This window comes from Anastrepha ludens, chromosome 5, assembly GCF_028408465.1.
Source record: "Anastrepha ludens isolate Willacy chromosome 5, idAnaLude1.1, whole genome shotgun sequence".
NCBI classification, from domain to species: domain Eukaryota; kingdom Metazoa; phylum Arthropoda; class Insecta; order Diptera; family Tephritidae; genus Anastrepha; species Anastrepha ludens.
This window is the reverse complement of record NC_071501.1, coordinates 89,012,321-89,030,609: the sequence shown is the minus strand read 5'-3', so window position 1 is coordinate 89,030,609 and position 18,289 is coordinate 89,012,321. Positions and strand designations below refer to the sequence as shown.

The following is an 18,289-nucleotide window of genomic DNA, read 5'->3' as shown; positions in this document are numbered from 1 at the left end:
TTTTTATTTGTTTTTTATTTAACTTTCATTTATTTTTAATTTATTTTTCATTTATTTTTTATTTATTTTTTACTTAGTTTTCATTTATTTTTTATTTATTTTTCATTTATTTTTCATTTAATTTTCATTTATGTTTTCTTTCATTTTCATTTAATTTTTATTTATTTTTTATTTATTTTTCATTTATTTTTTATTTATTTTTTACTTAGTTTTCATTTATTTTTTATTCATTTTTCATTTATTTTTCATTTTTTTTTTTATTTATTTTTCATTTATGTTTTCTTTCATTTTCATTTAATTTTTATTTATTTTTCATTTAATTTTCATTTTTTTTAATTTATTTTTCATATATTTCTTATTTATTTATTTTTTTCTTTAATTCTTCTTCTCAAAGTTTTGTTTCCTATTACTTTTTATTCGCTAATAATATTTAATATAATTTATGTATATTTTCTGCAATATCCTCTAAAGCTATTTTTAGTGATCGTCACTCTAATTTGTGGTGTTGGTTGGCAATTAGAATCACTTTCCATTAAATGCTGAAATTTCTATTTTTCTTTAGTCCAATAAATTACAATAATTAAATCAAATTCCATTTTACTTAACTTTGGCCTCTATGTATTTACATAAAACTAATTATCAGCAGTTATTTTTTTTTTTTTTTTTTTTTTTTTGACTTATTAAATTTGCTAAATTTTAAATCTTACAATTTTCAAAATTTAAATTTTTCAAATTGAACTATTTACAGCAATTTCAAAAATATTTTCTACTTGGTTTGTAAACCTTTGTCGCTTTTTCCTCATTTGCTTAAGCCCGCTAGTTTTTATGTTTTTCTTTCTGCTACTTTTCTCTTTTTTTTATGCAGTTTCTTTTCTTTCGAAAAATTTTTCGAATTCTTAAACTATAGTAATCATTTGTGCTTTTATTTCTACTTGCTTTGCCCAACTATGCTTAATCTATAGGTTTTCACTTCTGTTTAATTTATTTTTTTTTTTCAAAAATATTTTTTCATATTTGGGTTATTTTGGCAGCAAATTCAATCCGTTTTGGCGCTTTGCATTCCCAGTGCTTCCACTTTGCTCACATTTCACTCCAAGTAGTAACTGAAACTACGCTTGCGTTTACTCCCAATCGTTCTCAACTTTAGTTACCCAGATTTTATCCAACGATCGATGGAATATTCAAGAGCCGAAATCCATCTAGACAAGAAAAAAGAATAGAATGAAAATTATTGAGAAATTTTTAATATAATTTTTTAAAGCCTAGTATTTATTTGGAGGTTCTAAGATGGAAAACCTTATAAATAAATATAAAAAAAATTTTAAATATTAAAATAAAAATTATAGAATCCAAAATTTAACAACGAATTTTTGAAGAAGAATTTTCTTGCGCCAAAAGTTCTAGCCTTTTGAGATGAAGAAACGTGCATAATTTTTAAAAGGAGAGTGTCGCAATGCTTTAATTAATTTCAACTTTAATTTAATTTCAACTTTAATTTAATTTCAACTCGCGCCTACGAATGCGACAAACTAAGGACCACCGTTGAGTCAGACGCAATTAAGAGTGCCAGTGAACTATTTCAGAAGCATACAACAATCAGCAGTGGACGCTGTGGCAATGGCTAAAAGAAACATAGTGTAAATTGGGCAACGGATCCACATTTCTCTTCCTGCATTATGGGTTGCACACTGCACAATAGGTTTTAAAAAAATTACAGGAGTTCGAGTTAGTAAACTTAAAACGCGCCTCACCACATCAACATTATGGCAATTTATACACGACCCTGATCAAAAAGTTAGCGGAATCTATTCGAAAAATCCAAATGCAAGTTTATTCCTCACAAGTGATATTATCGCCTTCAAAGTACTTCTCATCAACTGCAAAGTAAGTTAAGGTAGTGCCTGATCTGTAAAAAGATCTCACTTAGACCCCTAGGGGCCATTGTGTTGCCAGTGCTATGAATCACGAGTTAAAGATATAATTTTATGTCATTCTTAATGTACGTCATGGCGAGTTATAAAAACGGTTCAGCCTTTTGTCAACAATGTCCTTGAAGGATGAAAAATATGTTGATCCCAGGCACATTTGTCGAGTCCTATAAAGAGAAAGAAAGTGGCAAAGAAAGATAATCCAAAGTAGCCCTAGCATCGCTTCGTTGCATGTGTAACACTGATAGCTCTGGCCATTTTCCATTCCATTTTGGCTACGTGATGTGGGGTGGGACAGTCGCCGTGAGTACTCCAACCAATATTTTGCAATCTTTCCTAGGCAGTGATAAAATTACGTTTGTAGTTTTCGTATTACAAGTCGTTAGCATAATTTTTGCAGTTTTGTACGAGATTGAGTGCTTTCATATCGACTGCATTTCCAGAGCTATGTCCTCATTTAATTTCGTTTTTAGAAAGCAGAGTGATGGGTACATGGCTGACGTGCACAATCTCGGCAAGCGAATACCTGCCTGATCGTCTCCCTCATTTCCCTCTATTCCTTTGTGTGCTGGTATCCAGTAAATAGTAACCGAAAGCTCTCGAAACATTTTTTGAACTCTATTTTGGGTATAGCCACCAGAGACGTCTTCGATTTTTCCAATACTTCCTTTCGACTCTTGGAACGCGCTCGCCGTATTGGTTTTTTGAATAGATCAAATAGAAATCAGAATCAAAATCGCTGGGAGCCATATCAGATAATATCAATTGCTGTTGGATAGTATTCGATTCGTTCTTGGTCAAAAATGCACGGCTCTTGATGGCATTGCGTTATCATGACGCAAAATTCACGAGTTGTTTTCCCACGAATCTTTTCTGTTTTGGCAAACTGTTTCACATGAATTTCTCATAACACCCTAATAAATGTCTGGCGAAAACTCGTCGTGTACAATGCCGCTGCAGTTCCTAAAAACCATGAGCATCTCTTTCCTTTTTGACTGAAAACAACGTGGGTATTTTGGGCTTGATTCATTCGGAGCTCTCCACTCAGTCGCCTAATATCTGGATTGCATGCCGAATATGCCGAATTCATAAACCTAGTAATGTTGTCTTTGATTGGGTGATGTTGGATCGGATTCAACCTTGAAAGTCGTATATTTAGCGATATAAACGCCGCCCCTTTTTTGCATGAAATTTAGTTACTTTGAGGCCAAATTTGCAGCGACGAGGCGCAAGCCCAAATCGTTGGCTGCGGTGTCCTGAACGGATCCACAAAACAATGTCCAAGTCCTATGTCAGCTCTCTGATGATTAGTTTGTGGATAGTGATCATCTTTTCTTTCACTTTCTTGATATTTTCACCAGTTTTCGTTGTCGGCGGCCTGCCACTTCATTCGTCGTCCTCGATAGGCTCGCGAACTCTTCTGAAGCGTTCTTGTCATTCCTAAACGACTGCTTTCTATAGAATATCAGTACCGAAACAGTTTTCCATCATTCCTAAGGCTTTCGCATCCATTTTTAATCCATTTTTATACTAAAATTTGATACAAGTTCGTTGATGCAAATTCAAATCCATTTTTAAAAATATAAAAAATCGAAAACACGTACAGAGGTGGATTTACTCAAGACGGTGTTAAAATTTAGGTAGGCATAGGTTGTAGGTTGACTCAGAACGTCTCCTGGCGGTTGTTTTGGGAAATTTTTAATCAAGGTAGCATATAAAAAACAAAGAAATGACGCATACGCTTCTGGTAGATGGTTAGCCGAGCACCTCCTCTTATTTGTGGCTTGCGTCTTGATGTTGTTCCACAAATGAAGGTTTTCAAGCCGACTCCGAATGGCAGATGGTTCTTTATGAGGAGCTTTTCCATGGCGGAAATTCAGTCGGCGGTTTGTCATTGCCTGTCAAGGGGCGACCACTATTAGGAAAAACATTTTCTATTATTCATTCATGCACGGAGATTCGAACTTACGGCCTCCCGAATAGGACTCACGCCATCCCCAAACCACTCGGCTTTGACGGCGGCGAAAGGTGGTGGTAAATACACCTGCCTCTTTTAAGATCCATGTATTATAGTTTATCTTTCCATCTTATAAAGGCCCGCAGACCAGAATGCTCAAATTTGGCTTGCTGGCATTCTCCGGTATTTTGTGAGAACCTTACTTTTCCCATTACTCGATTCAAGTGTAGACTATTGGTACCAGCACAGGATACAGAATATGAAATTTTTTTTCACAAAAGGCTTCAACTTATTAAAATATCCCTCGGCACCTCACAAACTTTCTTGTAAAGATATTTTTTTACATTTATAAACATTTTCCTGCAAACTTACCTCTTTTTATCCATCTCAGATTCGGTGCAGAAATAGTAATGCCGCAATTTAGTCTCTGGTGGAATAATCTCAAAGGAATTCTTCTTACCAGAGGCGTTAGTCGACATTGACGAAACCTTATAGCCATGCAGGCACGCCATACCTAGACAAAGAGAAGATGTAGAGAATGAAAGAGGAAACAGTAAACATTTGTTTAGGTATTAAACAGCACAAAAGCGGAAAAGCAAAAACAAAAAAAGAAACTTACAAAAATACAACAAAAAAAGTGCATTTAAAAGGAGTACAAATATTTTACATTAACGCCGATAAAGGCACTCACCAAATGCCGTTTTGCTATTCGCATCCTGATAGAAATACAAACAAGCATCCTTCAGTACACAGTAGCGTTTCGACCAGCCACACCAGCGGGAGCCCAATTTCAGCAGGTAGCCAAAACAGTCCGGACGTGTAATGCTGCTCGGTGGTTGATAGAGATTGTGAGCGCTGCACATAGCCGGAGAAAGTGGCAAGTAGAGCGGGGGGTAAGGAAAGTAATAGAAATTTATAATAAAAAGAAAAAGATTACAGTTTCTTGGTAGTTTGGAATTGAAAAAAAAAAAAAAAATTGAATAAAAAACGTAAATGCTTAGCTACCAATTATCTAGCCAGGGTGTGCCCTGTGTGGCCGCTTGCTTCAGCAACTTAATCCAACGGCTGGACAATTCCTCGGAGTCAGCAGCCACATACAGTGGTATACCTTCGCCGGAATCAATTTTGAAGGCGTGCGGCTTGCCGACCTCTGGCGGGCAGTGATCAACTGTGTGTTTAGCCATGATCATAGCGCCAACGGGTTGTGTGTCCTAGACGTTTGAGTAGAACAAAAAGACAAATGAAATTTTAATTACAAAAAAATAGGAACATATTGAACTTTATATATATGAATTTATATTTATATCGAGTTACAATCGAAACTACTTCAATCTTCATTCGTAATTTTAAAAGAGAATTGGCAATAAATAATCTTCGAAGTTGGAAAAATGTAAAAACGATAACATATGAGAGTTATGAAATACGTATAAACTTCTAAGACTTAAACCTTCCTTCAGCAACCATCTAAAAATCTTAGGCCGGTCAAAACAGAGTGAAGTTACAAATTTTATAATCTACCAAGTACCGATAGCCCTTTTTTTTAAACATTAGATTTTCCTTAGTAATTTTCATATACAGTGTGTCAAGGAAGTGTGTTGACATCTACTAATCTAGGGAAATGCAGACATAGTGCTTAAGAAAATATGTATTTTCTCATGGTTTTCTTTAAATATAAATAATTCATAAGCCAATAGTGGCGCGGTTATTAAAAAAAAATATACTTAGTCCTGTCATAAGATCTGTTACAAGTTAAGCGCGTTATAGATATGAAATTACAATCCTTTTTTTAATGAAGTTAGTTTAAGATTCAGATTAAATAAATCATGTAAATATTATTATTTTTTTTAATTTCCATTCGAAATGGTCACCATTCAGCCATGGTCAGCAGCCTTCGAACGATTAGGCCATTCAGCACGCACGATTTCCATGGGAATTGTTGTTGCTGCTCGAACCAAAGATTGTTTGAGACTCTCCAAATTTCTCTGTGGACTTCGACAGGCTATGTACTTTAATTCTGACCACAAACTGTAGTCCAATGGATTCAGATCTGAACTTCCAGACGGCCAATCTTCTGCAGCTATGAACTCAGGAATATTGTTTTTTAGTCACTGCCAGGTGAGTTTTGCTTTATGGGCTGGAGCGAAATCTTGCTGGAAGATCCAACGCTTGAAGAGAGTACTGCTCAACTGTTTCACCACGCCTTCTAAGACATCCTCCTGGTACACTTTTGCCTCTGTCTTACCACCTTTTTTGCAGAAATGAAGATATGTAACGCCTTTACAAGACACTCCCCACCAAACCATTGCGGAAGGTGGATGGTGGCCGCGCTGAATCTTTGGAATACAAATGTTTTGCGTTTTTAGACGTATTAGCATAGATTTTGTCGTTTTCCTTATTAAAATCTTCTTCAACAGTTAAAATTTTTTCATCTGTGAAGAGAATATTTTCATGCCCGTTGACCGCATGCCAACTAAGAAGGTGCTTACATCTGTGGGGTCAAAAGATGACCAATTGAGCGACTGAAGTCTTTCATATGGAGATCATCTCTAATTGGTCTTGACATGAATCTGATCGTTATTTTCCTGGACTTGATTTTCTGCTTTCTAAGAGGATTTCTGCGAATTCTGTATCGAACGGCTTTTGTGACTGCACTGGTTCAAACCATGCGAGGACGACCACTTCTTTTTCTGTCTGTCACTTCAGACGTTTGGGAAAAACGATTGATCATGCGGCACAGAAGTATTCTCGAAGTTTTATGTTTTTTCAGCAATTCGTAAATCTCACTTGCGCTTTTACCACACTTTTGTAATGCAATCACTGCAATGCGATTTTTCTTAGCTCTCCACTCCATTATCAACAAGCGAAATTTGCCACGGAACTGAGTATAATTTCTGAGTAGACAATGCATACGAACAAAAGCGGAAATTGTGAAGCTTATTTCTGTGAATTTGTTCTCGCCGTATGCACTGTAAAATTTGTCACAGAATTTATGGCAAGACTAAGTAAGTTAATAAAATAATTTTTAAAGGTTCTCCAAATGCAAAAAGAAGCGATAGGTTGCGTTAAAGAAGTGCAAATAACGTAAATATATACTTCAATATATCAAAACATTTTCCTGACAAACGGTATATGTTTAGGCGAAAATAGGCGGTACCATGCCCATTTTCCAACATAAGTGTTTTTCGATTTTTGTTTTTAACTATATTATCTTTTTCTTCTTCATATGATCTTTCATAGAAAATTTTAAATATTTTGCTTCACTTATCACTAAAATCTCTTGTAAAATCTTGTAAAATAAAGTCGCAAAATATGCATGTAAGCTAATAACTTTGCGCAGAATGCTCCGATCTGCACAAGGTTTTTTGTATTATGAAGCTAATCTCTTCTGGAAGGTTTTTGTTTGTCATAAAATGCATGAACTTACAAAAGAGGCGCGGCTATTAGCCAAAAAGTGTAAAAAAATGATCAAATTAATTTTCTAACTGCCACAAATCAGAAACTACTCAACCGATTTGAGCTTTGGTTCATTTCTATAAAACTCTAGAGTATTTCCTATCATTCTGCATCAATAAAATTTCTGAATCATTTCCCGTTACCACTAAAATTTTGTAAAGAAAAGAGACAAATTAAAGATAGAAAATATATGTATGCCCGCTAATTTCTGAAACTGTTGTTTTGTTGTTGTGCTGCGCACTACTCTTTCATATATGTACATATATACTCCGTCTTGACAGTCAGACGGACGAGCGGACAAACATATACATATAGCTAAATCGATTCCGCTGAACATTCTGAATATTTTGTACCTGTACCTATTTTAATTTCGTAGCCAATCATTACGTGCCCATAGTTATAATATCCTACTGAAGTAATGCACTCGGCTATAAATTTGTGTTATGCATCGGAAAATCTCGCTATACCACTTACATCCTCTGTTTTGTAGTAGTAAAGGCAATTGTCTGGCCGCAGCGAGAACCAGCGTCGCACCCATTTCTTCGTATTTGGTGCGCCTTTCGCCTGACCGCTCTGCCGCCACAAATAGCCGCTAAAGATCGGTTGGCTGGGTGGCTCCTGCTGCTCGTGCATGAGTACGCCAATGGTGCGCGCCACCTCCAACTCGAGTATTTCGCAGCCATCGTGCGCAATCTTCACCACCTCGGTGTGATGTTTATCCAACACTTCGACGCCGTTCACAGAGATAATTATGTCGCCCACTTCGAGACCAGAACTTTCGGCGGGTGTTTCTGGTTCAATAGCGGCAACGACTACCGGCTTCGAGCCATGTATGCGAAAGCCGAATTCGCCGGATTCACTCTTTACCACAATAGTTTTGTCAACGCCTGCGGAATAGAGAAAATATGAATTGTTAATTTTTTTTTTCTTTTTTTTTTTGCACTGAGAGAATTATGAGATGTGTAAAAGAATGTATGTTTGTAGTGGTTTACACCCGCTCTATAGTATATACCCCTTTCGCCGGCTGTAATCTTGGAGATTACATGCGATTCGCGTGCCCAGACTAAGAGCATCAATTTCAACACATCTTCCAGCTTTCGGCGCAACGAATCTATTGCTGAATTCGAAGTGATTAGTTCTGTAAAAATAAGTAGCACTTCACGTAAGAGGCGGTAATCAAAAATTTTTAAGTCACTTTGTGGCCTACCAATCATTGTTGAGGATACACCTTTTTAATTTAATATTATTATTTTTTTTCAATATAATTATTTTTCTATATGTTTTCCAGTTGCTTCAATGCCTTTATTAAACTTCAATCACTTGTTGCACTTGATTTTTGCTATTGCGTGAAATCAAATTCATCTACTTTCAAATGCTACTTTTACTTTTGCTCGCCTTTGTCAATGAACTACTGACCGCTCGGCTGTTCAATGCGTATACGCGCTGCTCCTAGTAAACGCCTAACGCTTCTTGCTCACGCGCCAATTAATCTAATCGACTATTTTTAAAACGACCAAATTTACGCCTGAAGCCCTAAAACACAATCCCAACATTAGAAAAAAAGAAAAACAATAACATTTGTATCAACATTTGTATGCAAAAACAATCACTTCATTAGCGCAAAATACAAAAAAAACGTTTATGCACATACGAGCAACACGTTGTTGGCAAAGGCAGCTGCTGCCCGCTACTATGCACGTACATATATTTTAGTAGCCCATTCGAGTATTATTTCATTTTGGATTTCAAAATCGCCGTCACGCAATTTTTATAGCCTTTTTCGCTTTGCTGAGTTCAAATTTACTTTTGCCTGTTGTTGTTTGCTCTTGGCTGGCGCTCACGTTCGCTCAGTGTTTCGTATGAACGCGCCGTTCCAAAATTAGATATTCTATTGTTGATATGCAACATACAAAGGCACATCGTAGATAGCAACAATGTTGCCAAACATTAAAGTGTTTTACTGTTTGTGATTTCAAAATCGCCAAACAAAATAAATATTTCGATATTTATGTAATGGGTGATCAAATAGGAGGTAATTTTTTCAATAGGTTTTCTGACAGATTACGCGTGACTACTGTCAAACTAAATGCATAATTATATCATGGAAAGACCTGCGCCTCAACAACGTTTACAAATCGTAGAATTATATTATGAAAATCGATGCTATGAGAAAAGTATTCATCGCGCGCCCAGACCAACTTATGCTGTTCAGAAACCCCCGAAGTTAATCGGCGTAGAACTGACTCTTAAAGACCACGCCAAGTACCTTGGAGTAATTTTGGATAGCAAGCTATCATGGAAAAACAATACGAGGTGTGTTCAAAAAGTATCGCGAATTTTGTGTTTTTACACAAATTATTTATTTATTCATTAATGGCTATTTTGTCCCCTTCAAAGTAATCCCCACTTATGCACTTGTGCCAACGTTTTTTCCCATCTTCGAAGCACTTCACTTTTTTGACGTGATAACGTCTTATAATTCGATTTAGCCGGCTGCACGCACGAAAAAATGTGTCGTTACCTTGCTCATTTGTCGTTACCTTGCTCATTTGCCGTTACCTTGCTCATTGTCGTTACCTTGAATGAACTGTAAGCGAAAGTGCGGAACGAACGACAAAGCAAACGAACGGCAACGTTCGACATCTTGCTCTCTCCTACTTAAGTGAGCGTATATATGTATGTATATGCGCATATGTACATATATAAATTCACGTATTTGTATTTGCATATGCCTTCTTATTGATTATTATTAATTTGATTTACTTGAAGAATTTAAAATAAAACCGAGTTTGTTAATAATACCTGTTGTTTTAATGTTATTACTATTAATTTTTTTATTATATATGAAGGAAAAAATGTATGGTAATATTTACCATATACCTTAAAAGATATGTTGTATACTAATATATGTATATAAACATGCATATACATATACAATTTCGCGCAATTTTCAAAAAGAACAAATCTATATGTAAAGATGCATACAAGTCATATGGACATATCAAATATACGAATCTATTCCGTACGCAAGCAAATGGAAGCTAATGTGCTTGAACTGCAAGCGAGAGCGCGGAACGAACGACAAAGAACACAATCGGCCCCCGCGTTCGGCAACGTTCGACATCTGGCTCTGTCCTACTTGAGTGAGCATATATATGTATGTATATGTATGTATATGCGCATTTGTATATAAATTCACATACTTGTATTTGCATATGCCTTCTTCCTGTGTGCATGGTAATGAACCAATTCTCTGTTGAGAATAAACGATAATAGGAAAAATAGGAAATGAAAGGGAGTGTTTCAAGTGTAATGTGTCTTGAGAAAGTCAAATCGATGATGATGCCTCTAAGTGTTGTTGACTTATTAACGTCTGATGCACAATCGAAATTGAAGATATCTTTCATGAATTTGATAAATGTTTCGTAATTTTTCACGTTTGTGCAAATGTAACTTGACCTATTCCATTGCAATTCCATTTACCTCCTCCTCTATATCCATACAAAATATCTATCAAACAAATAAAATTAAAATTTTGTTTTGAAAATTGCAACCATTCCATCAATATTTTCTTACGACGTTGTCACGTTAAACTATCGTCAGTAAACCGACTTTACAGACAACCTCTTTTTTCTTCAGCATCGGCATCGAACCGCCTTTATCTCATCAATCGCAGCGTTCCGTCGTCCTTTCATGGGCCTCTTTAGTTGCGGGAACAAGAAAAAGTCACAGGGGGGCCAGATCTGGGGAACACAGTGGCTGTGGCATCATTAGTGTGTTGTTTTTGGCTATAAGTCGCGCACAAGCAACGGGAAAAATACCGTTCAGGCGAAGCAATGGCTTGAAAAATGTTATGAGGACTTCGCTCCGTCAGAAACAGAAAAGACACTGATAGAGACACAGAAAGACCGATGATGCACAACGCAGTGAACATCCAGATGAGGCGGTAACATAAAAAAACATAAAAAAATCAAACCAAAAAACAAGCAAAAAATCGTTTGAATTTGAAGTTGCCTGAGCCAGCGGACATCGTAAATATATCAAAAAAAGGTTTTGGCTTTATATTGCATGAACATTTGATTGTTACAAAGCTGAGTTCAAAATGGGTGCCTGAGGTTTTTCAACTGGATTTGCTCAGTGTTTTGTTTCATCAAGACAACGCACCGTTTCACATGTCAATTAAAACAATAGCAAAACTACGGGAATTGAACTTCAAATTGCTTCCACATCTACCGTATTCCCCAGATTTTACTACCAGCGACTACCGGCTGTTCGCAGACCTAAAACAAATGCTCGCCGGTAAGAAATTTTGCCTGAATGAATAGTTTATCGCTGAAACTGAGGCCTATTTTCAGGCAAATGATGAATCGTTCTACAAAAGTGGTATTGAAATGTTAGCGCGGTGCTGGAATGATTGCGTTGTTCTTGATGGAAATTACGTTGATCAATAAATCTAATTTTGAACCAAAAAAAAAACCTGTTTTCTTTGTTGGGCCCGGGACTTTTCAGTCCATGTTTTATACTTTTTTCCAAAATATTATCTAAATGGTGGTTAAATTTCAAGGACCGATGTTGAATGTGAACCACACCTAAACGTCAAGTTTTTTTCTGTATTTCATTTGACATTTTTCATTTCAGACTAACTCAATTTGAAAAGTGGAAAGATACATAATCAAGCAACGCGTTAAAGTTATTCGGGCTTATTATGAAAAGGGGCGTTAAAATCAAAATGCATATCACGCACTTCGTGATTTTTTCGGTCAATTTAGTCATCCAAATGTGCGTACAATCGGAAAAATTGTGCAAAAGTTTGAGCAAACCGGGTCTGTAAGAGATGTGAAATCACCAGTGCATGCTCGTACAGCTCGTACTGCAGAAAATATTGCTGCTGTTCGCGATAGTGTGGTTGAAGAGCCGTCCACCTCAACTAGTCGTCGTATCAAGAATTGCACCTCTCACGTTCGTCGTGGATGAACATTATGCATAAAGGCTTACATTTACACGCTTACAAGGTGCAATCGACTCGAGAACTAAATCCTCTTGATCATTTCAAGCGTCGTCAATGGTCAGAATGGTGGCAGGATATGGCAACAGTGAATGACCAATTTTCGAAGAAAATCATCTTCAGTGATGAGGCACATTTTCACCTCAGTGGCTTCGTCAATAAGCAGAATTGCCGCATTTCGGCGAATGATAATCCAAGAGTGATTGCCGAAAAACCAATGAACCCACAAAGAGTGACTCTTTGGTGCGGTTTATGGGCCGGCGGCATCATTGGGCCGTATTTTTCCCAAAATGAGGTCGGTCAGGCAGTTACTGTGAATAGTGTTCGCTATCGTGAGATGATAACGAACTTTTTATGGCCCAAATTGGAACATATGTATGTGGACGATATGTGGTTTCAACAGGACGGTGCCACTTGTCACACAGCTAACGAAACACTGGCTCTTTTGCGCGAAAAATTTGATGGCCGAATAATCTCACGTCGCGGCGATGCCAATTGGCCGCCAAGATCAAGTGATTTGACACCGTTGAACTTCTTTCTTTGGACTTATTTGAAAACAAAGGTGTACGTAAATAAGCCAGCAACAATTCAAGAGCTAAAGGATGAGATAATTCGGCACATTAACGGCATAGACCTCAATTATGCCTCAGCGTTGTCGAAAATTTGGACCATCGGATGGGGGTGTGCTGCCGAGGCCACGGCAGCCATGGCCAATATTTTGTTCTACACGTAATTGAGCCATACCAACATTATCATAATAAAGAGAAATGACAATAATTCCCTAAACAAATTGCATTTTATTCAAAATCAACACTAGCCCTTGAAACTTAACCACCCTTTAGATGATCAATAAACCAATTGGAACCAATTTTCCAAGCATTTTGGCCAGTAGCATTTTCAACGCATTTCTCATACTCGTATTGTGTGGGCAAAATCTATTTGATGCTCATACTAATGCCTAAAGATGCCTCATCGCACCGTAAGTGGCGCACTGTAAGAGATGCTTCTAAATCATTTTACGCACAGTATCGGTATTTTCTGGCACAACGATTGATTTTGGACAGCAACCTCAAGAGAGTTATTTCTGCCAGTTTTTTACGGTAATAAAGTATGGTTATAATTTTAATGCATCGATGGATTCTTGTCTTGTTAATCCACTTAAAAAATTTGAAAAAAAAGGTCCACAAAAATGTTCACGATTTAACTTCATTTTTAACCAAGATGACTTTTTAAAGCCACTGTAAACAGCACTAATAGGTCTTAATAAATAATTGGCGAGTACACTTCTGTTAGGTGTTTGGCCGAGCTCCTCCTCCTATTTGTGGTATGTGTCTTGATGTTGTTCCACAAATGGAGGGAGCTACAGTTTCAACCCGACTCCGAACGGCAGATATTTTTATGAGGAGCTTTTTCATGGCAGAAATACACTCGGAGGTTTGCCATTGCCTGCCGAGGGGCGACCGCTATTAGAAAAATATTTTTATTAATTTAGTTTCACCGAGATTCGAACCAACGACCTCTCTGTGAATTCCGAATGGTAATCACGCACCAACCCATTCGGCTATGGCGGCCGCCCTAATAGGTCTTACACATGAAAATATTCTGAGTGCGTTTAAGTTAAAATATGTCAAATCTTCGAACGGAAAGATTAGATAGCGTCTAACAACATTAGAAGTACCCAAGGCCAAAAACATTAATACCAGCCCTCATAAGGCCGAGCAGAGTTTTCTTATGAGACTCCCTATATTAAACTATATGTATATACGAGTATGACCTGGAAAACTCATTTATCGTACATCACAAATAAAGCTTTGAGAGAAATTCATATACACATGCCAAGGGCTTTACCATAAAACATTGGTTCTGCGGCTAAAGATGATGACATGGTCTTATAAGACAATAATAGTGCCAATGATCATCTACTCCTTTTTGGTATGGTGACCAAAAGTAGGCCAAATTAAGACTCAGATGGTACTTTACAAGGTATATAGAGCAGCCTGTCTGAGCGTAACGGGAGCATTGCGAACTTGCCCCACTACGGCTTTAGAAATGGTCACTGAACTCAGTCCACTCCACTTTGTAGCCAAACGGTAGGCAGCTAGTGCAGTCATAAGGCTTCCTTATCTATTTCATCTTAAAGAAGGTAATTTTACAGGGCATGTAAGAATTCTCCGTTCAATCCTGAACTCTGCGTGCCTAACGATGTGTGACAAGGTGGAAAGCAATTTAAAAGTCTCCAAGAATTTCACGCACATGTGTGCTTTACTAATAGTCCCAAAATGGAATACGACATTGCCGGGACTGGAATTGTCAGACCACACTTCAAGAAGACAATTTCAACGGGAAAAACGGCATTCTTTTTTTTCAGGCGAAGGTCCACGCCTTAGTGCTATGTACCAGGGAATATCTTCGTAAAGGTATGCATGGTGTCAATATCAACATTCTCTCTGACGATCAAGTAGCTCTAAAATCGCTAGATAGCTTCTCATTTCAATCAAGGTTGGTCTGGGAATGTTTTAAAATTCTCGAAACTCTGGCATTAAGAAACTTTGTTACTCTTATGTGGGTGCTGGGACATGAGGAACACGAAGAGAATGAAATTCCGGACACTTTAGCGAAAATGGTGCAAACACTCCCTTCATTGGTCCTGAACCTTTCAGCGTGGTAAACAACAGTTTCAAAAGTGCCTTTTTACGTAAGAAGGAACAGCGAGACTTAATCGAGTACTGAAGAGCCCAAACGGGCATGCAGCAATCAAAAAGACTCATTGATCCACAACCTATAAAGGTAGGGGCAAACATCAACAGAAAAGACATACAACTCTACGCTGAAGTACTAACAGGAGATTGTGAACACGCATGACAGGCGTACTTAGCATACTTTTCATAAGCCAAAGGTATTCAAGTAATTTCAAGTTGGTCGAATTTTGAGCGCTTTTAATTACAATCCTACCTAGAGGTACTTTCTATCCACCCCTCTTACATATCTCTTTCAACTTACGAAAACTGTTATTGCGCTGTCGATGGTACATTTCCAAAGTGCAACGACGCTGCACCAGGCGATGAAGTATGACTTGGTACTTTGAATGAAAACTGCGCTCAGACTCCGTTGATGGGCGGCGGTCACGATGACGATCTGTTGAGAGGTAACAAAGAATGCATTAAATATTCGATAAAATGTCGCAAGTATTTTTCTACCAAAACTCTGATGATTCAACTGTGTCCAGACATCTGCATCGGTGAGACGCGAATAACGCGCAGGATCGTAGTGGCCGCGATAGATGATCTGCTGACTCTGTTCAACAGCGGCATCGGGCAGAACACATGGACTGGAACCAGCTGGACGTAAGCTTTGTGGACTGCGAGTGTGTACACTTTCGCGACTACGTTCTTCGCTCTAAAAATTTTGAATTGGATTTGAAAAATACTCACATTTCCGACAACTCTTCTTTGCACCCACCTTTGCGCGTATATTCTCCTGTCGCGTTTTGTAGTGACGTCCACGCTCGCCGCCATGATAACGCTCTTCGGAACGAAAACGTTTATCCATTTTCTTGTAGAGCCGCTGTGTAGTTTTAGTAGTCACAGGTGAGTCTGCAAAGTCTGATGGAGGCTTCACAATATCCTGTTCATGCTCGTTCTCAATATATGGCAGCGATTCGACTGAGTCACCAGCCAATGCACTTATATGCGTAGTCTGGCCCTCACCACCTTTGCCGCAATGCAAGCAGTGACTATGCGGTTCTTGTGTTGGTCCATCAGCCTCACTATAGAATACCGAATCTGAGCCTGGTGAGACAGAGCGCAACGATTCTATGGATTTTGCTTTCAACTGACAAACATCCGAGGAAGTTTTGGTTTTCGTTGTTGTTTGTGGCGATGTGATGACTTTACTCGTCTTACATTCGGCAACTGGCAACTCTTCACGTTCCTCCTTCTTAAGGCTAACGCTGTAGTCTAGCAGCTTTTCGGTGCTACCCGCTGTCGGTGGTATGCCGTATAGATTGACTAGGTTCTTCTGTCTTTTCGGCGTGCTATCATCGCGCGAACTACGTCTCAGCTGCCGACGTATTTTCGGGCGGAAACGTTTAATGCGGTTCGGACTTGCTGTGTCGATTACGTGCGTTGTGCCGCTGGTGGTTTGCTTTTCGGGCAGCTTATCCTTTGCGCCGGCTATAGATGGAACCTGAGCTCCCGCTGTCGCTGCCGGTAACTTCTTAATTGGGCTGGTGAGCGCGCGCAAATTCTCCTTTTCGATGTCTAATTTCATTGTAGTTTTACGACGTTTGCGCTCCTCGTCGAGTCGATGACGACGTGACTTTATTAGATGCTCATCATCGTGTGGACTCTCGTAGTAACCAGAAGATGAGTAGCGCACTTCACTGCGTTCATCATCCGATATGGACTCGGGTTTGATGCGTGGCTTCTCGCGGCCACTTACAGGCTCGGTGGCTGCAGGCTGTATAACACTCGCTGGTAGTGCCGGTTTGGATACTGTCTTCTCAGGAATGTCTACACGCTTTTCAGCATCCTTTGCTGATGGCGATGGTGTTTTCAACCCAGCCACATTATAGCTGCTCGAGGATGTGCTACTAATCGAGTGCGAGGGTGAACGCTTAGTCATTTCGGCCGTGGATACAGGCGACTTCAGTTGCATTTCGCGCTCGATCTTATGTGACTTAGTGGGTTTTTCGTCGTGTTGCAGTATGTCTTCGGTTAGTATATCACCACGTGTTGAATAGAGCGAGGAGGCGCTCTCGAAGGATGAGCCTTGGGTGCGGTCGATTTGTGAACTTTGTGTGGAAACTGTTGGGGTAGATGGAGATTGAAATAAAAATAGTAAACCGTTTAAAACTGTGCACAGCTGCGGGTAGACTACACTCTAAGTGAGCGTTGCATTAAGTCAAGCTAAGAAGCATTACATACATTTATTTTTTACAGAAGCGTTCATCAAGCAACAACAACAAATACCATACGAAAGTCATTTAAGGCATACAAGTTATGAGCTAAGGACGGACATTGCAACACAAATAATATGACACAAACGGAAGAATGAGTGAAGAGAGGAAAGGAGAACACAGCTAAAAAGCCTAACTGCTTGCGTGTGTGCGTGACAATGTATGAGTGTCCGTGAGACAAATACTATGTGTGAGTGTATGTGGCTAAGTGCATACAAATCAGTCAGAGGATTATGTGTGGATTGGTTATTTATGTAATCTTTTGATGACGGATTGACAGCCACTGAAAGATGGATGGATAATGAATAAGTAGCTAGTTTTGCGGATGAAGGATGTTTGGTTGATTGGTTGACGACTTAGGTGGCTGAGGTGGTTGAGGTGAGTGGCTATTTTCACGATGATTGGTTGGATGCTTAGATGGTTGATTACTCTTTGTTTTTGTTTTATCTTAAGCAGCAAGGCACACTAATCTATTGATTGACTGATCTATTGACACTTGTCGCTTCTCAAACCTGGTACTTGTGTCGTTGATGATGAGCTTGTTGTTGTTGGTGGTGTCTTAATACCTGGTGTGCGCTTCGATGTGTCGGTACAAGTGGCATATTCATCCGTATTCGTGCTGCACTCGGAGACATCAGTGTGGTTATTGAACTTGTTGGCTGTGGTCGCGTCTATTGAGGCACGCGTCAGTTGCACGTCAGAGGTGCGTCGTCCATCGCATGACAATGTAGGTAACTCCTGTATGATGCGCTTGCTGGTGCCCGGCGATTTCTTAGGTGACGTTTCCTTAGCCACCGGCAGACTTGGTGTGACCGCAATAGAGGGTGGGGTGATATTCAGTGGCACGGTTAGTGTGGTCGACTTGAGTTCACGGCTTGCTTGTGGCTGCTGCGTGATGGGAGTGCCACTTTTAACTGGTTTGGACACGTTTGACAGCGGGCTCACTGCAATTCCATAAGTGGGACTCTGCAAAAGCGAAAAGTTGAGTA

The 18,289-nt window shown here is 38.7% G+C and overlaps 1 protein-coding gene across 4 annotated transcripts in view; it reads right to left on the bottom strand.

Moving 5' to 3' along the window:
- Positions 1 to 393: 393 nt before the first annotated feature.
- The window catches only part of LOC128863814 (uncharacterized), a 47,399-nt gene continuing 29,503 nt past the window's right edge, over positions 394 to 18,289 (bottom strand). The window contains exons 12-22 of one of the 4 annotated variants that reach the window (XM_054103177.1): positions 17,867 to 18,266; positions 15,803 to 17,148; positions 15,541 to 15,739; positions 15,317 to 15,478; positions 14,929 to 14,952; positions 8,351 to 8,494; positions 7,813 to 8,225; positions 4,891 to 5,096; positions 4,577 to 4,740; positions 4,258 to 4,399; positions 394 to 1,199 (exon numbers count right to left, since the gene is read on the bottom strand). In XM_054103177.1, coding sequence (XP_053959152.1) covers positions 1,148 to 1,199; positions 4,258 to 4,399; positions 4,577 to 4,740; positions 4,891 to 5,096; positions 7,813 to 8,225; positions 8,351 to 8,494; positions 14,929 to 14,952; positions 15,317 to 15,478; positions 15,541 to 15,739; positions 15,803 to 17,148; positions 17,867 to 18,266 — 3,252 coding nt within the window. In that variant the 3' untranslated portion in view covers positions 394 to 1,147. Of the gene's footprint in view, positions 1,200 to 4,257; positions 4,400 to 4,576; positions 4,741 to 4,890; positions 5,097 to 7,812; positions 8,226 to 8,350; positions 8,495 to 8,545; positions 9,065 to 14,928; positions 14,953 to 15,316; positions 15,479 to 15,540; positions 15,740 to 15,802; positions 17,149 to 17,866; positions 18,267 to 18,289 lie in introns of those variants that run through there. The other 3 variants (XM_054103173.1, XM_054103176.1, XM_054103175.1) reach the window with 3 other exon arrangements.